Below are 25006 nucleotides of genomic sequence, written 5' to 3'. Positions count from 1 at the left end.
GATCTGCGTCATTTACTGCGCCTTTGTTTCAATGGCAAGCGGTGTCCTTACAAAGAGGAGATCTGGTAATGAATGGAATCGGCCATGTTGATTCCTTCGTACTTGCTATCTCCATACAGTCGTGTTTGGCTCCCGTAAGCTACAAAGATAGCGGTTAGAAACTCTTATTTACTTATTAAGTTTGGATAAGATTGTTTTGTATAACTATGTTAGTTTTTTGTCCTCGTATTTTCGTAATTACTTGTGTGAGTGAGTTCCACGCGACCAGAAACCGGATGATGAAGTTAAACAAGATTAAACACTTTCAACCAGCCCCAAAATTAATATTCTTTTGATTATACAAACTGGCGACTAAAAATTTGCATCTGGCGACTAAATTTCTCCAGTTGGTCGCCAAAAGGCGACCTCAAGATTTTTTTAATTTCGAGCCCTGAAAGGCCGTCGTGAGACGGTCATCGAGGAGGTACGCGCCATCTACGAAGAAAAAAGATCAGCTACAGCAGCCGGGTTCGCTAAACAGTGTGCTTGGTCGTGCTGGAAAGAGGCAGAACAGAGAAAACTCAGCTGGCCCACCCTTGCCCAGATGGAGCCACTGAGGATCAGCTTCCTACTGAGGTCTACGTACGACCTCCTTCCTACGCCTACAAACCTCAAACAGTGGGGTATTATCGACGACGACATTAGCCGCGCGTGCAACCAAACGCGTGCTACTCTAGAGCATGTGTTAACGGCTTGCAATAAGTCACTTCAGAAGTACACCTGGAGGCATAACAGAGTGTTGCGGGTTATAGCCGAAGCCACACAGGACCAATGCGCCAGCACTAATAAGGCACCAGTTAAGGAGGTAACAAATCAAGGCATCAAGTTCCACAGCGAGGGTGAGCAGCCCCAACCAGCCGCTGTGTAGAGAGCGAAACAGTCGAGGCTACTTAAGGGTGCCCAAGACTGGCAAATGCTGGCTGATCTATCTAAAGCCCTGCATTTTCCATGTCACATTGCCATCACAACTGTGCGCCCAGGCATCGTAATCTGGTCCGACTCCCGTAAATGCGTGTATCTGGTCGAACTAACTGTGCCTTGGGAAGGGAACTTTGACTTTGCTAACGAACGCAAGAGAACCCGTTACGAGCCTCTCCGTGCTAGCTGTGAAGATCGTGGCTGGGCCTGCAGTTTTGTACCCGTCGAAGTCGGTTACCGCGGCTTCATTGCAAGATCGACTAGGTCCTTCCTGTCAAACATCGGACTCCCAACGAAAGCTCTCCGAGCAACAATCAAGGCTCTTCAAGAAGAAGCAGAGGCAGCATCCAACTGGATCTGGCAGTCATCCGCAGTGCCTAAATCTGCGCTGATCACAATATCTTATTAAACTGCATCCAGTAAAGCTCTCTGCTGCCTGGACTCTTCTTGTGCATACACCACACGCTTGCTGCTATTACGCCTGACCAGGCATAACGCAGTGGCATCTGCCGCTGGCGGCGCCAGGAACTGTAGTCCCGTTGGTAGCCGCCGAAACTACCATAGTTCCTGGTCAACGGCTGACGAGGGTGATGCCTAGCAGTTGGCAGTTAAAGCCTCTGTATGAATTCCCCTTCCTGGTACTGCAGTGATGCTCTATAGCTTTTCACTAGCGTTTAATTTGTCCGCCTACAGCATACTGCTGTTAATTCTACTCGAGACAACCAAGAGTACACTTGCGTCTCGTCGCCTTCAAAACGTCTGGGTACTGCTCTCCATTACAACTGCCTTCACGACAATCCTGGCTACGTCTAACTTTCTGGTTGTATTCGCAGACAGAGAATTCTGGCGTTTTATTTCAAATCTGACCCTGTATATTCGGGGGACATTGATTTCTGTCGGATGCGCGGTGGCCGGTCTTAGAATTTCGCGTAACTCGAGATCTTCGCGACAGACGAATAATTCTCGCAGACAAAAAAGACTCAAGAATATTGTGCTACTGTCCTTTACTTATCTGTGGTTACCGCAATTTCTTTAACGCTGGTTATGTGTGTGTCTGCTGGTGATTTTGGTGCTATAAGAGGTTTAGAATTCAACCAGAACTCAATCTGGATCAGGTTTGGTGTTTCATTCCTTTTAAGAAGCTATGAGTTTAGTTTTGTGTTGCTGATATTTGTAATTGTCATAAAAACAGGGCCAGAGAGAAGTAGTCTAGTAGACGACGCACCCTCGATGCAGCTGGGAACATTTCACCAGGACAACGAGCCACAGAATAACAGAACTGTAAACAGTCTAAGACGTAACACTCCGTAAATTGACGTTTTGGGAGAAAAAAAATGCTTCTTCACACCTAAACTATAAAACTAGACTTTAAATTCGCAACATATCTGTCTGTTAGCTGTGTAAATAGTGGATGTGTAGTACGTTAGCCGGTTTCTCTGAAGGAGTTACAGGAATGACAATGTGTGGATAATTTCTTGTCATATTTCTAAGCACGTGTCCCATGTCGAGATAGCTCTTCGGTCGAGTTCTAAAAGGCGGACGTTCACTTATTGTGTCGGCCACAAGACGCAACCCTTGTCACGTCCAATAACCAGACGCATTTCCTAAGTTCGAACTTGTCTTGTAGCGTTCACACGCTAAACTTGCACAAGGTAAATAAAACTACAGATAGAGGGTAGCACTGAGTGTCTGAACGCAGCTGGGAAGGTCTTATTTCGACTCTCTTTGGAGTTTGGAGTTAAATAGCTTGTTTCACAGCATCCTGAAACATTCATTCTCTTTAGTAAATGTCGTCTCTTGACGGTATTTCTGGGAACTTGATGAGTCATGAAGACATTATCCTCAATACGCAAATTTCGTTTAATGAAGATGTTGCACACTCGACTTACCGTCTTATGTCAGCGGTTTTTTCATGCACTTTGTCTCCGCTCGTCCTTATTTCGTTAAGCTGTGAAAACAATAAAATAACTGATATAAAAATGTTTTGAATTTCAATAGCAGTACAGGTAGAGCCCCTTTGAAAAGTGTAGAGATAGATAAGGTTGGAGAGGTTTCGCTCTTGTCCCAAGTGGGCAATATGTATCTAAACCTAAATTTTGATCACACAGAAGAAAGACCATGGAGGAGCGACCGCAAAAAGTGGTCTTCCCTTTTCTCTACCGTAAAACGAAATAACTAATCTATCAATTTAAGTTCACGCCGGCCATATTGTGTTCCATGATAATAGCACATTTTTACATTGGGAAATCCCATTGTTTGAGAACAGCTCACTTGTCCGCCAAGACGTCATGTGAAAACCTATCATATGGAGGTGATATCGTAAAGGCCATAGAATAGTGCTTTCCACGCGTTTTAAATTGGTTAACTTGGAGGCGATAAGCAGCGCACTATATGAACCTCCGAGCAGAGATTTCGAATTTCCGACAGTTCGTCGATTTATTATCAGAAAGAAATAAAGTCATTTGTAGGTTCGCTAATTATTCAGCTTGTGTGGCAGATTCAAATCAGTCTCGGTGAGAGCGGTGGATATTTACCTCCACTTCGGTGAATAAGTGTTACCTATTAAACAAACAAAAAAATCTGCACTAACCAACTTGCGATTCCCATCGTCCGCAGCTTCCTTCTGACTGACAACGCCCTGTTTTTCAGCCTGGAGCTCTTCGAGTCTTGCCTGAAAGACGAGGAACGTCATGAAGCTAGTTAAACTGTTGACATGTTCCAGGATATGCAAGTGTATAGCAGCTTTCACACAGGATCAAATGTCTTAATGTGGTAAAAAGCAATGTCCGTGTTCATGTCTACCTCTTTTCTCAACTCTACTGTAGGTCATGATGGCCGTAGCATTTCTAGTTGCTACACCTATTTACCTTGCAGGGTTGTAATGTGACCGTTTTGGCCGCGCGGTAAATGAGGTACCTCCTTTAGCACGACGTAGAAAACTTTGGGACTAAAACACTGTTTTCGCGTCAACCAGGTGAAAAGTTCCATGCACCGAAAAAAAACAAAATCACCTTCAAAAAATATTTTCTAGGGAAACTGGTGCCCTCCGTCGCCAGACAAGTGAAACGGTAAGCAAAGGAGAAAAAATGTTAACCTTTCATCTGGGATTTGCGTTAATTACACATGGAACTTACTACGAGGCCTTAGTTACCAGTCATTCACCCAGACCCTTCTATTTTTGCCATTAAAATTTCTAGCATAAAGGAACAAATGAGGACAGAATGTCTACACCAAAAGCTGCACAAACGGTAAACGGGTTAAAAATCTCTACTCACAGCAATAGGAGTTAGTTCAGTCTCTGCTTCCTGTAACGGAATCAAAAGTATATGAAGAAATCAATAGCTCATTAAACTTGTCTCGGCTCGAGTAAATTTTGAAAAGATAAAAATTACAGCCACAGTTCAAACACTACTGATAACGACTTCTTCTTTCAACAATGCAACCACTTTACTGGGCTAGGAGAAAGCAAGGAGTTTATGTTCTCTTATCACTGACCACCACTGTCCACAATAACTTGCTATCCTTTTGATTGTTTTTCATGTATTCATGCATGTGTTAGAGTTTCAGTACATACATGCACGCAACGCGGACCTATTTTTGAGATCTGTGACTAACCTTAATCTCTCTTGTAAAGGCACTGTTGTTTGCGGTGAGTTCAGCTTTCTGTTGCTCCAAGTGTGTTCTCGTCTGTAACTGAGCTTTTAGGCGTAGCTAGAAGAATTCAAAATTAAACAGCAAGTAAATCAGATTGGATTACTGAATATCAAATTGACAACCAGAATCCTCTGCAGGAAAAAAATAAACATGGCGACTTGTACATGTACCCATAATTCTTAGCGTATAATTCTTAGCCTTAACAAGGCTCATAAAAAACGTAGAGAAATGTTCTATATTATAATCTTCAAATCTTGTATACACAATGTCGTCAGTAGAGGGACAAACAGTGTAAAAATATGGATTTCCTTGTGCCTAATGGGCTGTGTTAGGTTCCCATGGTATTGCGGTAAAATGTACAGCCGCCATCTTTTTTTTTCCTACGAAGGATTCTTTGCGAATCATTTTACCTTCTGTGACTTGAGATCATGTACGTTACTTTCCAGCTCACTAATTTGCCGTTGTAATTGGCTCAGCTGTGATCTTTTTCTGTCAACGTTGTTGTTAAGAGTGTCCCTGACGGTTAAAAGTCAAAGTAAAAAGATGAAGAAACTCATGCGCGAGAGAGTTGACTTCACAACGAAAACTAATTTGGTTTGAATTCAAATGAAGTTAGCGCGATAGCTTTAATTAACGGCTAGAAACAATACTAGGCCTCTCACTAGAACCATGTGATGACACTTTGGGGTTATGCAAATGAATATATGAAAGATCATATATTTGAACTGCGGAGAAAGATATGAAGACATGATTGATCATCGCAGTTATTAAGTCGCTTAAGTTGTGTGTATAACTGCGATGATCAATCATGTCTTCATATCTTTCTCCGCAGTTCAGATATATGATCTTTCATATATTCATTTGCATTCTTCAACATCTACGGGTGTATTACGAACTCACAATGTGATCACCTCCCAGTTGGCTTGATAGCTCAGTTGGTAGAGCACTGCACCGGTATCGCAGAGGTCATGGGTTCGAAGCCCGTTCAGGCTTTAATTTCACAACTGCTTTTAAAAGTTGTGTGTATACTTGCGATGATCAATCATGTCTTCACACTTTGGGGTTACAACATAAAACATAAAACCATGAAATCAAGAAAAACTCAGATATTGGTAGCAAGGGGAGAAGACTCAAGCGCCAACCCTGTTCCCAGTGCCCATCGTTCAAGCAATATATCAAACACGAGAGACAGTGTTTCATCGGGATATCCAAACACCGAGAAGAGAGTTGAAAATACGACGCGCAGCGGAGTATTTTTGACGAAATTCGAGGTGTTTGGATAGCCGATGAAACACTGTCTCGAGTGTTTGATATATCTTCTCAATCGAAACAAAAACTAAGGAGTAAACGGAGAAGTAAAATCGTCAAAATCTATGCTACTCAAGACCGGGAATCCAAATCTCCTTCACGTTTGTGATTTTCTTTGTTTTATCTTGATGAATTATTGATGAGTTTGAGAAGGATGGGGAACGAGTTCGTTGCAAGTTGTTCGTATTGACACTTACGATCGATCTTGTCTGTCCGCGATTTCGTTAGACACCGACTGCATGGTGCGACCAGGAGCTACAGAGAAATGTAGTTAACATATGGTTAAAAACTACGCTGCTAAAGAGAAGGCGTTCTCTTGTGAAAGAGAAAGTCATTGAAAACGATGGAATCCCAGTTGACAGCTTTGAAACGCATTTCCTGAACTGATTGGGTTATCAACTATGTGACTTGTCACCTTGGGGACCGTTCATTTTTTATGAGGGAGGGGGGGCTGGTGGGATTTGGGAAGCACCATTTAAAAATCACATGACCCCCCTCAGCTTACCAATCTTTTCACATGGCCCCCCCCCCTTATAGCGGTAATTTTTTGGGATGACCCCCCCCCAAAAAAAAATTGAACAAACAATATTTAGATTTCAACTTTTCTAATATTTCTCTATTATCCCCCTACTTCACGTTATTGTGCTCACTATGAAGACAATATTTACAATCCCTATACTACAGAGAGCTGTTGTTTAAAAAACAAATCAAAAGAAAGAGAAGTCAATTTCGGATCTCCTAGTTATGGCTCGCCCTGAGCGTGTGGCATTTGGCCTCTCATTGGCATCTTCCTCATCTGAATTGATGAATGCAAGAATGACGTTACTTGAGTCATCTTCTCCCCTAGAGTCAATGGCATCACTGTCATACTCATCATTGTCACTTTCATCCGTTTCACTGCTGTCAGCACTTGCCCTGTTGTCATTTTGTGTCAATGTCCTGGCATTTGTCAGTGTTGGTTGGCCAGCTCTGAGAGGACTCTTCTGCTACAAGCATGAATGTCTTACAATTGCCTTTAATTTCTCACTCTTGCTGCTTTTCAAATGCTGCTTCAGCCCGAGGTGGTTCAAGTACTTGTTTAGTTCTGGAACACGTAGCGTTTTAAGCTTGGTTAGATCTTCGCACAACTCAGTCCAAGGATAATCCTCATATGATTTATCTTTTGCGTCCCTACTTAACTTTGCCTTTTCTTCTGCTCTCTTTTTCCTTTTTAATTCCAGCACTTCAAGATGCTGAAGATAATCCACCACAAACTTTGATTTGACAATAAACTTATCTGCAAATAGAGCAACGCTCTCCGGGTGAGATAAAACCAGCCTGCCACTTCCATGCTCTTTCTTCGCTTGGATCCTTGGCTGCCAGTCATCTGGATCACGCCCTTCTTTTGGGGTCTTCTGGTAGGAGAGGTAGTGGTATTCCGGTAGGCAGGAATGGTCAGGAACTGGTTTAAGAAAAAGAAGCAATCTTTCTAAGTGCGGATGGCCGTTCAGAAAGGGCGAGTGAGTTTTCCATGCCAGGGTACCAGTTGAAACCCAGTGATGGAAGAAAACTGAACTTCTCCATCAAAGAACACAGAGCAATGGTGGAAAAGTTGAATGTCATGTTGAAAGATGTAAAGGAACACGATTCCACACTCTTTCAGTCCAATGGGCTTGCTTTAAAGCAGGGCGAAGAATTTGCCCACAGTTTTAATGTAAAACAGATCAAATGTATAGAAGCTAAGTTGACGAAGGTCACGCAGGACATGGAAGCACTAGAAAATAAGAAGAGCAATTATAACAGCATATTCAAGGGCATACTCAAACAGCACATCAACAAAAGGAGAAGGAAAAAAGAAAACCGCAGAAAGTCAAATGAAAGAAAGAGGAAGCGGACTGAAAACAACGTCCAACTAGTTTATGGAATCTGTGTTGGAAACCCGCTAGGAAATGATCTTCCACAATGCCTTGTGTACCCTCCTAGAGCGGCCGTCCCGGAAGAGTGTATTAAGGTTGAGGATGTTGCCACGTCGTTATTTAGAAGAGATGGGCCATACGTCGCACAGCTCTTGGAAGGGAATTATTTCACCAATGCTGCAAGAAGCAGAATCACCACCAACCTTGAGCAGGAACTCAGAGATTGTGTTTACACCTTCATGTACCCTGAAGAGTACACTCTGACGGAAAGCATTGCTGCTTCTTGCAGCATTGGTGAAAGAGACTCCCATAGCAGCACAAGCGGCGACGAAGAACTCGACGACAGCAAAGATGAAGATGAGTGCCAATGAAAGTTGCATTCCAAAATAACAGTGTTAAATACTTTGTTTCAGTATCTACAAATGCTTTTTGTCGCCAAACGTTTTTTTAAAGCAGAAGGAAAGTTTGTAATACATTTGTATCCTGCCTTCTATGTTTATTCTATAGCAATTTTTTTGATATTCAGACATTGTGCCATTTTAAAGTTTTACTAAAATATTTCACGTGACCCCCCCTTTTTCCCTTATTTTTTTGGGATGGCCCCCCCTCGAAAGCCATTTTTTTTCGCATGCCCCCCCCCCCAAATCCCACCAGCCCCCCCTACCTTATAAAAAATGAACGGTCCCTTGGTAATGAATAAGGTGAAAATCGATAGATGTAAAGAACACATTACACTACAGTAATTGGAACAGTGATCATAGTCGAGTTTCAATGAGGGCCGCGGAACGGCTGTGATTTTGCCTGCCTGGTTTGACCATCTAGAAGAAAGGTTTTCTGATACTGTGAAAACCAATTGCCTTCCTGCTGAAAATGTTAATAAAACCCCGGCATTAGGCATAGTGCATTATATAACCAGGACTAACCAACTCCATGTAGCTTGGACTGCAGCAAAGATATATTCCTGTCCATTTCCTTCAGCTCTGTCTTGTACTTGTCCAACATGCGGATGTCTGGTTCCATTTGTCGGGCACTCTGTTCTTCACTTTCAGTTATGCTTTGAAGGTCTTCAAGCTGAAGAGAAACAGACTTACGAAGTTAAGCCAATTACTGATCATCTTAGTCGAGGTTATTGCCAACCTTCGCCGTTTTGCTGTTGCAAATAAATTCTCTGTTAAAAACACAGGCACCTGCAGATTCATAAATGCTAGCATATGTTCTATAGCCAGAGTGATTGGCTTCATGCATCAGCTTTTGAAAGCCACTTTCTCAAGTTGTCTTTTGGTAACAATTGTTGCTGATGAATTCTTGGTACATGCGGAACGGACTTTTCTTGGATTGTTATACATACATGCAAATCAATACAAAAATGAGCGATTATAAATAAGACTTTCAAACCACTTTTTTGGTAGACAAGAAATAATTATTATGTCTCATACGTGGTCTTTAATCTGCTTGCTAATGGCGGCTATGAAAATCACCTGAGGTCTCAGTGATTCAATCTATTGTGTAACTCCTTATTTCTTTCATATTGATGCTGCAATCAAATAATCCATACCAAACTTTGAGCTTGCATTTTCTAGCAATAGATGACTCGCAGGGTTTCCCATCAGCATTCCCTCTGTTTAGTGTAGCTTCACGACATAACTCAGTGTTGTTACATAACGTACCTCAGTAATTTCCTCTTCAATTCTTTGCACTTCTCTTTCTATCTCTTCCAATTTGGATTTAACGTCAGGAATTTCATTGTTCTCAAGAGATTCCAACTAGAAAAATGGATAAAGAGAAAAATAAATATAGCAATAAATATAGAAATCAATCAATCAATCAATCAATCAATCAATCAATCAATCAATAAATCACTCTGTTTGAGAGTCACTGTATTTAGCACTGCTGTGTTGCTTGGAGGTAGCGTAAACAATCAAAACGTTCTAAGAATGCTGACTGGCGGGAGGTTGACCAGTTGCCTTTTTACTTTTTTGCTCTTCACTACTCGGCAGGCCAGACTATACAATAGTATTCTCTGTTACCAGTGACCACTTCCAAGACTCCCACCAAACAAAAAGCAAAAAATACTCACAGTTTCTTTAGCTGGGGCCAGTTCAAGAATGCGGTCATAGCGTTTTTGTTCATTAGAAAGGTTCCTCTCGTTTGATACTCTTTTGTCGGGCAGAGTTCGAATCTTAGTCCTCAGCTGTTGAAGGAAAAAACAAAATTAATGACTTTTTGTTTCTTCATGTAGAAGGGAAAATACTAAAATTACAACTTCTGATTATGGTTTACTAGGGATACTGTTGCTTTAAAACCCATGACGGGTTGCTCAAAAATTCATTTACAGTTATTTATGTAAAATTGTTCTCCATTGCTAATGTTTTGCGGGGTTTGAAATTAGTCCACACGTCAAAACTGGGAGGGGAAGGGAAAAAACTGTAAACTGAAAGCATCGCTGAAGAGTTCAAAAACCAAATCAAAATTTAACTTAATCCTGGATTGGCGTAGTCGTAAACAGGCTAGCTGGCAGTAAAATATGTTTATGTTGCCATACATTCATCCTCAGCAGTCACCGACAACAAGTTGTTTATGCATGCAGTCATCAGATCGTGAGCTCAAAAGAGCCTCTAACTCTTTTCGTACCAAGAGTAGTTTCAGTTCTCCTTATTGGTTACCATAGAGTTCGTTCAATGTTAGATGAAAGAATTTGGTTGAACATCGAAACTATCCTCAAGTTGATGACTTTATAAGTCTCGTTACCCGTCAACTGGACATTGTGTTGGCTTTGTAAGAAGAAATGAGCTGTTTTTCAGTTTTGAGACCTAACTGAATTTTCTTTTTTTATCACAGAGAAAGAATACTTCAATAAAATTTAATTAGCATTTCAAAAAAGCCAGTCAACCCTATAGCGGCCACAATAATGGTCACTTTTCTACTGCAATGTCCACGTTTATTCCGTTCCAGAGTGACCACTGTAGAGAGATTCAACTGTGTAGACAGATTTTATCATGATACGTTACCTCAGTGACAAGAGCAGCAATCTGCCTGTTGTTCTCAAATGTCCTGTGACACAGAGGACAGCCACTCGTGTGCACATCTTCACTCTCCAGTTTAGAAACATACTTGGAATAGATTTTCTCCAATGAGCCGATAATACCTCGTTCACTGCGCGATGCGATACAAGAACAACAAAACATGTTAACATGTTGACTACTGGTGATATTGCCTGCATGTCTACAAACGTAAAGTCGTAAAACCGCAGGAAACTGATCAAAAGACTAGTTTTCATGGATACAACAAGTGTAATACATGTATATATATATTATTTTTAATATACATAAATAAACTTATATCGGAATTGCCAAACGTTTTTTTTTTCTTTTGTCAACTGCTTAGCTCAGCCAAAACGGACATTCTCACTCTATTAGGTTATGTCATGTTGTGAGACGTTCTTGAAACAATCAAGTAGCATATAACTACTAAAAAAAGCGATAAAAAAAAGTACAAAGCAATTCACAAGATAAGATCTAACCGGAGGCTTCTCGCTTTCAAGGCCGATTTCTGTCGTTTCTGAGTAACATGGGGATACTCTATGCCGTTAAGCTGACGTGGCAATTTTCGGATTGCTCGCGAGTACTCACACAACTCCTTACTGGTTGATAACGATCTTCACAAAAATCAACCAGACACGACACCTGTTTCCGGAGCTGTAACTTACTCTTGTAGAGAGGCGATGTTGCTGCTAATGATTTCCCTTGTGGTGTTATAGTCATTCTCCCCACACGCCTCGGATATCTGCCTTTTGTGCTGCCATGCCTGATTCTCCTTTTCTTTTAAGTTCTCTCTGTTAAAGAACAGTAAAAAATTAAGTAAAAATAGTTACCTGAAATCTGCATTCTTCTTACAGTGTGTAAACTCGACAGTTTTCAATGGAATTTTTACTTCTAATTTCTAGCAAGTCATGATTCTTACGTGATCATCTTTTTTCGCATTTGTTTGGAGGACAGTAGTTGTTTCTGTTTCTGTAGATTGTTTCTCATTTCCTTCAGTTCTCTTTGTTTGACCCTCACATGTTCTTGTAATCTCGTGTGCAGGCTCTCTGACGTACCACGTGCGCCCAGCGTGGATTTCAGATCTTCTTCATGACGGTCCATACTGAATAAAAGAAAACCAAAATATAGCAATGGATGTCTAGAATGAGACAACAAGGAACTCGCGAGAGGACGTTCTGATTCTTTAGATTTGCGACAAAACAAATTGTTTGGGAATTTTAATTGTCTTTAAGGGACAGCGCCCCGGCTGATTATTTTTAGCTTTCCTAATTCCCATGTTGTTAATTGAGGACGTCATTTAATGTACATACAAAAAAAGAAGAAAATGGCAGAAAGAGAGGAAAAAGAGGAAAATGGCACTGACGATAAGGATTACAAGGGTGGAAATGGATCGCAGTTCATCAAATCTGTTGGTTGTCAACAAATCATCTTGCTTGTAGTTGACCAGTTTCTTTTTCTTTCCCATTTTGGGCGTTTTTTTGTCTTTGAAGGAGGTTGTCATCTGTTGCCCCGTCCACACTACTGTGTTTTCGTTTAAAAAAGCAATATTTTCTGCGTTTTCGCCCTCTGTCCACGCTACACTGATGACTGTTTTCATCGGAAATGCATGCGTGTGAAAACGCTGTTAAATGAAACAAAATGAATCAATTGGCCACACTGGCGCGCGTCACATTCTCTCACATTTTCTGGATAGCATCCTCTTTGTTGCTCTTGTCTTTGGCCAGCATGTCCAGTTTAGCCTGAGTTGTGGACTGCATGTGCATCGCTTGCTGTTCTTCTCTTAGCCGACGTAGTTCATTATCCACTTCACGCTTGTCAGTTTGCAGGTTATCAATCTCCTTGCATAACACATTGACATTGCCACTTTCCTGAGCACCTTCCAGCTCTCTCTCCTGCAAGTAAAAAGGTAACTACACTGAACCTCTGTAACTTATAAGAGCCTCTGACAATGAAAGGGTGTTACAGCTATCGCGTATTATTAAAACTGAGTAATTGAATAATACAATTCAAGACTTTTTATTGAGGGGGGGGGGGGGGGTGGTGTTTTAACTTTTTATGTGTTTATTTTTTTATATATTCCATGTCTATGTCTTGTTTTAGTTTAGTTTTCTATAGTTTTGGGAGCGTTTTTATAAACCAATTATTTTTCCAATCACACTTGTTGGACATGAGATGGCTACAGCCAATGAGGCGGCTATATTTGTCATTTCAAATCCAATGCGCGTAGAATAATTGTTAACTAGAACAATATTACGCCTCTGTAAAGGTGTTACAATTATCATACATACAGACAGACAGACAGACAGACAGACAGACAGACAGACAGACAGACAGACAGACAGACAGACATAATGCACTAAGTCTCTGTAGCTTGTAAGAGCCTAGTAAGTCATTGGAATGAAGTTACAGCTATCGCAAAACACGACGCTTTTTTACAACTATTGGTTATTGATAGCCGACAACTTGGCTGTACTTGCTTTCCGTCAATCATTTTCTCACCGGCAAACTGAAATATCGCGTTTTTACGGTATCAAGCCACCATAAGAGTTGGCTTTACTAAGTAGTTTCGAACACTTAAGCCACTTAGCTATTTGCATCAGACATTGACGTGCCAATGAGTAAGAAGAATTGATAGTTTGATACACACCGCCCGCTGCAGTTCTTCCTCCAGTGTTTTCAGTCTGTTGGCCGAAGCATCCACGTTACTCAGTTCCTGACCTATTTGTTTCAGTTTCTGTTGATTTTCCCTCTGCAATGCAAGATCACGTTGAAAAAAATGCGTTCTGTATATCTAAGATCATACAGTGGACATTAATCAAACCCACGTGGAACTGTTGTTTGTAACTGACGTTTCGACAACCTGAGAAGGGGTAGCCTGAAATCAGACTTTTTCTTTTTGCAGGGAGGGAGGGTATGATCGCAGAGTAGAGAAGTCGTCTCGCTCAGAATCAAGTAAAACGTTTTCCGTCAGTCAATGGTGCTACTGTCCCGGCCATCAAAAGTAGAAAGCCTGTTTTGTACTGCTGTCAAGACAGACCCGTTTCCTTAATTCAGTCGTACCATGCCGTGTTTCACTCTATTTCCAACAACACTCTCTCCTTTGCTCTCTTAATGCCTAGTCTATCAGATCTCAATGGAACGTGAATGAGGTGCATGAACGAAAACCTGTACTGAAATTAAATTTGTAGTTCATTACCATGAGTTTGTTTTTGAGTCGAATGGTTTCCTCGCACTGTGCTTGACTTTTCTTCATATCGTCAAGTTTCTTCTGTACCTTGCTCAGGCTCTCGTCAAATACTTGCTGTGGAATTCATCCAATAAAAAATGCAATATTACATGAAAAAAGTAAAAGAAAAAAAGAGTAAAGACATTATTTTAGGCCAATTCAAATCTCATACAGGTGTATAGCATTTTTAAACTTAATATCTTTAAAAAATGTTGAGCTGTTTCAGAGTATTATGCAACGGTCGCAGTATACATATTAAAAGAGCATTTTTCTTTGAAAGGATATTTAACAGTTTTTATCCACTGTACTGTATATTCACGATCATTGTAATAAACTGTTAAATCATAGAATCACTGGAAAAGCACTTCCTTAAAATACAATACAAACACCAAATGTATAGAGAACGTTGGTAACCTTCCTTATGAATTTGAACTATTTGCTTACCCTTTGACGTTTTGTGTCATCAATAACGGTTTGATATTTTTTCTTCATTTCTCCAAGAAAACGATCTACTTTTTCCTCAGAAAAGGGGCCTTTCTCATAACCTATCAAAAAAAAAATACTTCTATCATTATATTGATATATTTTTTTCCCAAAAGTACCCTTTGAGACTTTAGATTTTCTGCATAAGACTTGCATAAATACTAATTAATCACTGTGTATAAATTATAACTCATCGTTGAGTGTTTTTAATCCATAAACGTACACAAATTAGCCCTTCAAAAAGAAGCCACATTGTCCCAAGGTTCTGAAGTGTACATGTGAATTGAATAATCTGTACAAGTACCTCTGAAGTCATACTTCTCAGCAAGATCTGTAATATACTGGTCTCTCTCACTTAGATTCTGTTTGTGTCTCTGTCAAAGAAGAAGAAGGAATTATTATAGCTTAATGCGTGGTGCTGTAAGTGCCGCTTTCACAGTGGCTATTTTACAGTGTATTATTAGTATTTTGGTTGTAGCACAGTTAAAGATTGTTTTCCAATCCAACTAACAGCTATGAAAGAGGAAAATGAAAAGGAAAATGCGTGAAGATAAAAAACAAGGACGACACAAGTTGTCTCCAACGCGAACTAAAGAAACACAATTTAAAAGAGTTGGGAATTCGGTCAAACCAACATCAATGGTCACTTGTTCACACCAGCTAGTATTTGTTGTCCTTATCATAATTTATCCATGCTAAGAATCTGTGCATCAGTTATTATGAAGACCGTTAATCATTTTGATATGTTCCATTTATTTCTCTCTATATCATCTGACTATCTTATCATCTACTGAGTAATCCCTTCTGCAATGTGTCACTGTTTATTACCTTGTACCACAACTGCCCTTCAGTAATTTATAATACATTTATTTATAAATCATTTATTTAGCAGTTTGTTTTTATTTAATGTTACCTGAGCCTTCTGTTCAAGTTTCCCATGATCCAACAGTAGCTGATTCTGGTCAGCAGTCAGTATCTGCTGGTCTTTGTTCAGCGTCTGTACTTTGCGATCATTCTGGAATGTATTAACAATTATGATGGGTTGTGAAAAAGCAAACTCTTTATTTGATCTTTCAAAACTCCTGTTTAGCCTGAAGTTTGATTCAAATCCGAGTCACTATGTGAAAGTGTCAAATCAGGCTCCCAACTTACAACGTTAACTAGATTTTTTTAAAAAAATTACTGAGTTCGGTGTTACAATTCTCTAACTTGTAATTAACAATTCAGAGGCAAGTTAGAAAGCGGTATTTTGAACACAGACTCAAACGCTCAGGTTCAGAATCCTTATGAATATTCTGAGGGCGATCAACTGAATCTTCACAATGCTAAAGTCCATAAAATACAATCCGACTTACCTCTCTCAAGGTTTTTTCCTTTTCCATTACTTTTGATTGAAACGCTTCAAAGATCTGGTGAAGTTCCTCCACAGAACCTAAACATAAATGACAGCATTTAATGACAAAATAGAAAGAATGTTTCAGATGTTATGAGAACATTTTTTCCAGGCTACAGTAGTTCAAAAGTTAACCTATTGGAAACTGAATTGAGACACTTATAAAATGGTACTGATAGCAAACTTTACAGTAAGTTATGGCGAATGTGGTATTACCATCAAAGAGATTTGTGATTTTTTCTTTGAGATCTGCCTCCACCTTTAAGAGTTGCCTCTTTTCTGTTGACAAGGACTCTGTAATGAAAAGATACAAAATAGATACAAAATTAATACAAATCAACTCCTAAAAAATGTTTTAAATAAGAGTGGAACACCTTCAAGTACATACAAAGGTACCAAATAGGGACTGTGAGAGTCACGGTGCCCAACAATTTACACTTTCACATCCACTCTGGATTCATCATCTGATGACAATAGTTCAACTTCTGGTGCAATAGTACTTTTTCTATAATATGGAAATTCTGTTTTTATAAAGAGTACTATACAATGTACAGTGTACATGGGAGGGCACAGTACTGTCAGTAATACTATATGCACATGTTTACTAATGATTGCATTTTAAGTAGCTACAAAATAAGGGCAGACTTAGCACCTACCAACTTTTTTCTCTAGCTGAAACACATCATCTGCAATGCTTGCAAGCTCAGCTAGCCTCAGCTGCAACAAAACACGATCACATTATGTCTGAATGTGTACTTTGACAAGAAACATGGCATACAGTTTGAGAAAAGATCCACAACACCCGAGCAGTAAGGATAACTCCATAAGGAGCAAACATATACAGTGAAACCTGTATTAAGCGGACCCCATATTAAGTGGACACCATCTATTAAGTGGACACCAGCTCAAGTCCCAAGATTTTCTTCCCACATTTACTATAAAAATTAATAAGCCTGCATTCAGCAGACACCTCTATTAAACGGACACGGACATCAACATTAAGCCATTTTGTTGTACAAAACCTGCAATAAGCCGACACTTTAAGGCTCATTTTACTTCTAAAGGTTCAGCTGAGACTCCTTAACATTGTTCAACGATATCCTTTTAAAGCTAAGTGATTATAATTCCAGACTGATGCATTGATCGACTGGACTGTACTATGAGCAGTCTTAGCTAGTCTTTGATCTTACACTGTGTTACACTGTGTTACAAAAGGGTTAATAATTAACTATTATTGCACAACAAACTAGAACCTGGTTTGAGCAGACACCCTGTATTAAGCGGACACTAGTGAGGGTCCAAAGGGTGTTCACTTAATACAGGTTTCACTGTAGGTTCATAGTACAAGGCCAAGTATTACCTCTACTGGTTCAAGTTGTTTATTCAGCTCCTTGACTGTGTCTTTGGATGCTTCAACCTTTCCTTGTGTTTCTCTCATTTCATTGGCTATCTGCCAAGTGCAATTAAAACAATTATTACTGACATCTCGCTTCAAAGGGTCACTTTAAAGTGTTCACAGTATACATGTCTAATATAACTCACAAGGTTTCTTATCTTTACTTATAGCTGCCTTGCATTTAACAACAGTATGTTATCACTGAACAACTGAATTTCATAGTACTGTTTTACCTCTTCTGCTTTTTCCTTCTTTGCCTTTAAGTGGGTCAAGTCTATGGAATACTCTTTCACAGTTTGGGCCTGCAGAATCAAAAACAAAATAATGCCAATAGCAATGCTCTCAACTGGTTGTGAGCAACTTGAATTTGTGAAACGTGAAAATGCCATACAAGTTTCTGTTGTCAGCCTCATACAACTAACTTAACATAACTTGTATGGATTACATTATTTTTCATGCACAGAAGCACTGGCCTTCTTCTTGCTAACTCTAATAAGATCACATTTACAAGTAACCATAATTACAAGAATATTGTAAATGATATTACTTTCCCTGGGCTTAAACATTCTTGCCATGCTGGGAATTCAAAAATTAATAATACAATGCTTTCACTGTGCACTCTCTTGTTGATATCAATTTGAAGCCCATGATCAGCAAAGTACATCTTAGTTCACTCTTTTACCTGTTTTCTTTACAATTCTTTTTTTTTTATGAAAGGTGCAACCAATAAGTGAAACTTTCACTTGAGAAAAACTGTTTCGTCAACTATATTTTCAAAAGAAGATCAAACAGAAACCCCATTGCACCAACCTGTTCTTGTCTAAATTTACGAATAGCTTCCAGTGCTTTGATGTATCTGATAACAAGAGGGTTATTTACAAATTGAGTTTCAATTCATTTATTAAGTAATGATTACAGTACATGTAGCTTGTATTAGTAAAGAAAAACTTTTAAACAAGTCAGTCACTAACATCTACAGTCTGCAGTAATAACATTTTTGAAAATATTTCCAAGTTATGAAGCAATTCTGTATTTAATCTTTGTGCTGTTAAGTTCAACGTAATTCGGCATTATTAATATCCTGTCAATGACAGAATTAGTTGTGTAGTTCTACATGTACACCAGTACTTGCATACATGTATACGAGCATGTAATAATTAAGATCAGAGACATTATACCTTGTTGCAGCAAAAATATCATCAAATTTTTGTTTCAACACTTTTCCCTCACTAAGAGGCCTGTAATTAAAATTAAAATAGGGAAAAAAATTATGACATAATTTTATAAACAGCTGTGCCAAGATACATAACTATTTAATTTATACCATGCTATAGACCTTTAACCTAGACATGTGCAGCTACTTAGTAAGAACAGAAACCTACTTCTCATAAACAAGACAATCCAATACCTACCAGTTAGACTCCTCTTGATGGCAAAAAATCACATTATCTAAGACTGCTTTAGATACTCCAAGGAATGAAATCATCTGAAAAAAATATTAAATATTAGAATATGCAAAAGTTATGTACAATTAAAGTAACATTATTGCACATAATAAATCTTTGTTACCCTGCATCATAAGCATACAATATGTAAAGATGGTCAGGGGTTTCAAAAACGATTTCATTGGCCATTGAATTTCAGCACACAATCTCTGTAACAAGGCAACACATGACCAACAGGCTTTGTTACTTTGTCTTTAGCCTATAGCATGTTACATAATTTCATTTAATGTACAAGAAATAGTCTTCATGGTACATAAAAATGATGATTTTGACTTTCCATCTCATGCAAGGTAAAGTATTCAGATGTCACATATAGATCTCTGATGATCAACATGTACATGTAATGTTAATTGTGTCTTAGTGCATGCCCAAACACTTCTCCCCACACACATGTACAAAAGTAAAGTGTATATATACATGTAAGTTATTCAACCACAGTATGCCCCGTCTTATCATTCAAGAATCTCATAATTCCGGACAGCTTCACACACTTGATTATTCCCGGAGAAAGGACATGCTGGTACAGAAGGCAACAATTATGGGGTACATGTATTGTCTTGATATTGTAGTCTCACAAAACACAGCACGTAATGAAAATCAACACAGTAGCAATATCAATCCCATTAAACTCTAAACCAATTGAAATATTATGGGGTAGGTGCTTTAAAGGCAGCAGAAGAGGAGAGCACATACACATAATATCCACTACAGCAAGGAGATCACTATTATGGCAGTCCAGACACAGGCTACCTCCACGCACTTGTCAACACAGCACTATGAAAAGACAGTATGTGTAAGATATACTTACCTAAGTTGAAGGGAGGGAAAACCAAGCAAGCAAGGAAAACATTGCAAGCAAAACACACATGGCATTACCCCGGGTACTCCTCCCAGTACCCCTCACATAATATTATCGGACAGACCATTGGCCAGCATTGGCTTTCAGATTTTAACTTTGCCTATATTTCACAAATCAGTTGCATGTATCCTTACCTCTCTGTTGAGATCAGCACACTTTGAGCTTAGACTTCGTCTCTAAACAAAAAGTACATGTACACATCTATAAACTTCAAGCCCTCAAAAGCTTCCTGTATATGTCTTGTATCATCAAACATACAATCATGCATACATGTATGTACTTACATGTAACTATGTAAGTCAGAAACCTTATCAACAAAGTGTGCGTTACTAGATTTGCAGTCATGTCAAAAAAGTAGATTGTAAGTACCTCTCCATGAACTTCTCGCATTATGTTTCCCTCCATTGTCCTTGTTTCCACCTTTTTACCCTGTAAACAATGTCAAGTTTTGTTTTGCATTTAAGCGTTAAAATGACACTAAAGACTGCAAAGCTCTGATCATGTAGCCTGCAGAACAGGCGGATTAGCGGGGCAGAGAGCAAAATGCTAGAGTAAAATACCAAACACAAGCAGGGAACGCGAACATGAGCACAAAGCGCAAGACGAAAAAAATCATGGTCGCGCTCTGCGCTCATGTATCGCGTCTCACTCACTGCTCCACTAATCTGCCTGTTCTGCAGGCTATGATCATGAGTCATTTGGCAATGATGAAGAATTGCCACAAGTCAAATTGTAAGTCAGATATTAAACAAGTGAGGACCAAAGACACAAGAAAAAATGTACAGTCATGTAACTATTTGTTTTGCACATTATTACTTGCTTGATACACCTTTAAAATGTAGTCTAGCTCAAAGTCCAATGTATTTGAAAATGTGGTTCAAATTAAAATTAAAGAAAATAACTGGACAGTGACAAACAGAATGTGCAAATGCACTTGATGACTGGATTCCAAGAACAATAATAATATCAACACAATGTATAAAACAATCAGTTAGGCTACCATGTATTCTCATGTACCTTTTGCTGAGATACCAATGTCCGTGTAACAACAATAGGACTACCAGTGACATCTCTGAATTTCAGTTTAATTTGACCACGTACTTCAAGTTCACCAGCAACCTCAATGAATTCAACATAAAAATCAGATCCCCAAACAACACAAATAGGAATGAATGTAGATATTTCAAAGGGGCAGTGTCACATATTCACTTTGAAAACAGAGGAAGGCATCTTTCAGTCAAGTATCAGTCGATATTATCAGTCAACATGTTGACTGAGTGTCAGTTGATACATGTATCATTATATGCCAATATGTTGACTGAAATTCGGCCAAGTGTCAGTCGACATGTGATTCAAGTTGGTGGACCATCGGTCGCCAATATCGGTTGGCACTTGTTCGGTATGTTGGTCGACACTTGGCCGACACTTCACCTGTTACATGTATGTTACAATCAACAGTCAACTGCATAATTATTGGACTGTCAGTGGTGTACTGGTTGACTGTCAGTGGTATTGTACATTGTTGACCCTTGTTCCTTCCCTTTAAAATGTAAAAGAAGGGCCTCTATTGACTATGCACCTATGTTGATAGAGGGAGGATACAGCTCGAACAACCGACATTTCAAATACATATCTAACGTAACTTGAGGTTTGAACAAGCACTGATAGGAAGGAAGGAATAAATGAAGAAATGAATGAAGAACTGTAACTAACAAATAAACACTTCGTTAAAAAATCAGTAGCAGTTGAGAGTTGAATCAATGACTGCTTAACACCTACTCTTCTATTTATCGTTGTTTTAGACTGTAGCCGTTTTGCATTATATACACTGTAAAAGTGATGATGAGAAAAAAAGACATGCTGAAGATAAACAGTCTTTGACATAGATGAATGTTGCCTGCATGAAAGTTCAAGAAGAGACAATGGCCACCAAAAGTCACTTTCAAAGGGCTAGAGAAAATTATCTAATATTTGAGTACAGAAGATAGAACAAACAGCCATGGGCTCCTGATATAACTCAGTAACAAGAGCTAACCAAATGACCACTGTCAGCCAAGTGTCAGTAAAGTATCGGCTGAGCATGTCGGCAAAGTATAGGCCAAGTGTTGACCGAGCATTGTCTGACATGCACATCAGTGGAGAGACAACCAATGCTGGTCTTTAGGTATGGCGACCAAGTGTCGGTCAAGTATCGGCCGATACTCAGTCCATATATATACCAACACTCAGTCAACACGTCGACCAATAGTGTCAGTCGATACTTGGTTGTCAGATGCCTGAAGTACAAATGATCCGAAAAAAATCTGGACCATGTGTTTTACGTGTACATGTAAGAGAATCCACAGTCAAGTACAGCTGTATCAATCGATACCCTGGATCGATACCCTGGATCGATACCCTTAATCGACCATCGATCAACACTACATGACATATTGGTTGACAGTTGATTGACGTTCCATAAGCATCTTGGTCAACAGTCAACTAAATTTTGAACAATGCAAAAGAGACCGCCAACTAGCGACTAACTGTTGATCAAGTGTCAATCAAGAGTCGATCGAGTATACATGTAGATCGGGATGTTGATCACACATCTATCAAGGGCATCGATTGAAGGTATCAACTGACACCCAACCGCAGTTGCTTTAAGTACGCATGATCCAAAAATTTGACGTTTTAAGCGTGCCTCAAGTTATGAGACATGAGGAAGTTTGGAGCATGAAAGAAGCCTGAGAGTTGCATTGCTCAAGGTACAGTTGAGAGCAACTCTATCTTCTTGAGTGCTCTCCAAATTTCCCAAGTGAATCATAACTTGAAAGCATGAATAAGTAATAAATTATAATTGCAGTTTAAACATTGCCAATTGAAATGGCAAATCAAACTTAACCCAGCTCAAATTATGAGTGATAATCATAGGATTATGATGCACATTTATATGAACATGAACATTGATGGCATGACTTTTCTATGTTATATAATGTATCATAAGTCAGGATTCAAACAAACTGTAAGTACATGTATAATGGGCTGTTTTGTTATATAATGTATCATCATTCATGATTCAAGTACATTGGGCTTTTGTCTGTAAATCACTAATTGCATGTAAAATATCTCTGAATTACTGGTGCTGATCATCATGAGCTAATTGTTCTTGTACATCCTACCTTAGGGTCATGAACAAACAAATTTCCTTTGCTGCCTGGAGGCATGTCTCCGGTGGCCAAGTAGTTTAGGCATTCAATAACTGACTTCAAAACAGGAAGCAAAATTTCACCAACATAAGGAAACATCAAAGCATAAATTATGGAATTTGAGGTCTAGGGAGGAAAATGCCTACCCATCACAAAGTAGAAAATTTGTCTCTTTGGAAAAGTCATACATGTATGTAGGGGTTGGGAATAGGGCAAGATGGCTGACTGCTATACTGTTTCTCTGTGTGCAAGACTTAAGCATTGTAAAAGTTATTACAGGTGTACATGTATTCAACTAAGTCATCCACTTTGGTTAAAATTAAAATTTACATTCATTTGATATAAATATTGATATGTCTTCATAGATGTACACCGTATGAATGAAGTTGAGAGAGGGAGAGGTATTTCAGAAGCCAGATTTTCAAAAGTAGTTCTAGAGAGCAAAGGGGTTCAAGCTAGAACAACATCCATAGGAGAGACACATGTACAGTGTTTTGATGTTATCTGGAACAAAACGATCTAAAGGGAAAAACAAACTGACAGATGGAATAAGCCCCAATTAACACCTGCCTCTCAAATGAAAGTTGGGTGCCTGAGTCATCCAGGAGCTTCCAATATTGGCACCCAAAAATGGAGACCTCTCCCATGGCTTCCAAATCTTGGCAACCCAGCATGAAGCCTTCACATGGAGGGGAGCAAATAAGCACCTGTCACACTAATAAAACAGTGGGCGGAGATGGAAGGAAGTGGGGGAGAAAAACTTCTGAGATGAGCTTCCACGCTTAATAAAATGCTAACACTCAAGAAAACACTGACTACATTGTAAATACAGATTGCCAGTATGCCCTTAGGTCTAAGATCATGTGGAATACTGATGCATGTGCCAATCAAAACACCGCCAACTGCAACGGTACTGCACATGGAAGGTTTGAGCTCCTTATTGCATTTAACTTCATCAGTTTTGTCCCTTAATCTTAGTTCACTTTTGAGTTGAGTGAGATTGTCAAACTGTTACATGTACATTTACAAATCAAAAAGATGATGGTGGAAGGAATATCTTGGAAGAAAAGGGGGTTAATTTGTGTGAAATTTCGCTTTTACAAGTACCCTGTCCTTTTCCCCAGAGTAATAACCTGGCTGGAGCCTGCAATCCAATCAAAACCCAGTACCTGGGCAGCAGTCAACTTAAAAAAAAAACATGCAATGTTGATGAGCTCTAAACTTAACGTAAGCCCGCAATATGGTCACATGATACTGATCGATGGATAGCTTGTTTTGACAGCTGTCAATTAACCATAACATGGATGTCTAATATCAAAGATGTACTTATTGATAATGGCGCTACTCTATTATTTTTCAAGATATACATGAGGCTCAGCTCACATAAGCGCAGTGCAAGTGGCATATGCATAATGGACGGAAATATGTACGTATGTACAGATGGACAGTCACATGACAACCAATTTTTTTAGATCAATGGGTTACTAAATTTTCTAACGTATGGGGCTCCACTACAATGTCCTGACACGCATTGAGCAAACACACTCCAAGTTAAGTCAGTAGTGTTTGAGCCTTCAATAAAAAAGGCCATCAATGATAATAAAGAAAACTTGTTTAGCCATTACATGTACATTGTATGTCTAATGCAGTTATAATTTCATCAGACATCAGCCCTTTCATGAAGTAGTTCATTAAGCCACTTACAGTCTTTCCTGCTCCATTTGGTCCAACAATCAATGTCAAAGGCTTCTGGAACTCAATGATACTAGGCTCAAGATGGGAGTAGCTCCGGATCCCTTGAATCTTCATCTTCTCTAAGGATGACATCTTGCAGGCCTGTGACTGGTATAACTATGTCCGTACTCTGCCTCACTGTATGATCTTAACTTTCTATAAAAGAATGTTCAAACATTGAGTTGCATATATATAAATTATATTGTAGAGGGTGGTAAAGGGGGGGTCAAGATCACCTTTAAGCTTTACATTCTAAAAAATATGTCTACATGGCAAGAGAATATACACTGTATATATTTAATGTGTTTCCCTGGTTTGAGCCCCTCATCCCTCATCCCTGCCTCCTCTCTCCCCCCCCCCCCCCCCC

At 39.3% G+C, this 25006-nt stretch overlaps 1 protein-coding gene across 3 annotated transcripts in view; it reads right to left on the bottom strand.

The window, feature by feature from the left end:
• Positions 1-25006, bottom strand: part of LOC110064170 (DNA repair protein RAD50-like) — a 44747-nt gene that overhangs the window by 19178 nt on the left and 563 nt on the right. Inside the window, exons 2-32 of one of the 3 annotated variants that reach the window (XM_089275389.1) lie at positions 24610-24795; positions 22879-22962; positions 20735-20836; positions 20087-20146; positions 19852-19893; positions 18766-18839; positions 18532-18591; positions 18164-18209; positions 17587-17655; positions 17318-17407; positions 16614-16674; positions 16174-16251; positions 15920-15996; positions 15478-15579; positions 14869-14938; positions 14526-14626; positions 14052-14156; positions 13503-13604; positions 12536-12747; positions 11775-11957; positions 11521-11646; positions 10823-10967; positions 9892-10005; positions 9482-9577; positions 8738-8885; positions 6117-6174; positions 5022-5127; positions 4573-4668; positions 4233-4262; positions 3548-3628; positions 2847-2905 (exon numbers count right to left, since the gene is read on the bottom strand). In XM_089275389.1, coding sequence (XP_089131515.1) covers positions 2847-2905; positions 3548-3628; positions 4233-4262; positions 4573-4668; positions 5022-5127; positions 6117-6174; positions 8738-8885; positions 9482-9577; positions 9892-10005; positions 10823-10967; positions 11521-11646; positions 11775-11957; positions 12536-12747; positions 13503-13604; positions 14052-14156; positions 14526-14626; positions 14869-14938; positions 15478-15579; positions 15920-15996; positions 16174-16251; positions 16614-16674; positions 17318-17407; positions 17587-17655; positions 18164-18209; positions 18532-18591; positions 18766-18839; positions 19852-19893; positions 20087-20146; positions 20735-20836; positions 22879-22962; positions 24610-24732 — 2900 coding nt within the window. In that variant the 5' untranslated portion in view covers positions 24733-24795. The remainder of the gene's footprint in view (positions 1-2846; positions 2906-3547; positions 3629-4232; positions 4263-4572; positions 4669-5021; positions 5128-6116; positions 6175-8737; positions 8886-9481; positions 9578-9891; positions 10006-10822; positions 10968-11520; positions 11647-11774; positions 11958-12535; positions 12748-13502; positions 13605-14051; positions 14157-14525; positions 14627-14868; positions 14939-15477; positions 15580-15919; positions 15997-16173; positions 16252-16613; positions 16675-17317; positions 17408-17586; positions 17656-18163; positions 18210-18531; positions 18592-18765; positions 18840-19851; positions 19894-20086; positions 20147-20734; positions 20837-22878; positions 22963-24609; positions 24796-25006) is intronic. The other 2 variants (XM_089275390.1, XM_089275392.1) reach the window with 2 other exon arrangements.

This window comes from Orbicella faveolata, unplaced genomic scaffold, assembly GCF_042242905.1.
Source record: "Orbicella faveolata isolate gen_17 unplaced genomic scaffold, um_ofav_v1 contig_36, whole genome shotgun sequence".
Classification (NCBI taxonomy): domain Eukaryota; kingdom Metazoa; phylum Cnidaria; class Anthozoa; order Scleractinia; family Merulinidae; genus Orbicella; species Orbicella faveolata.
Note: the sequence above shows the minus strand (reverse complement) of the source record. Positions and strands in the feature narration are given on the sequence as shown.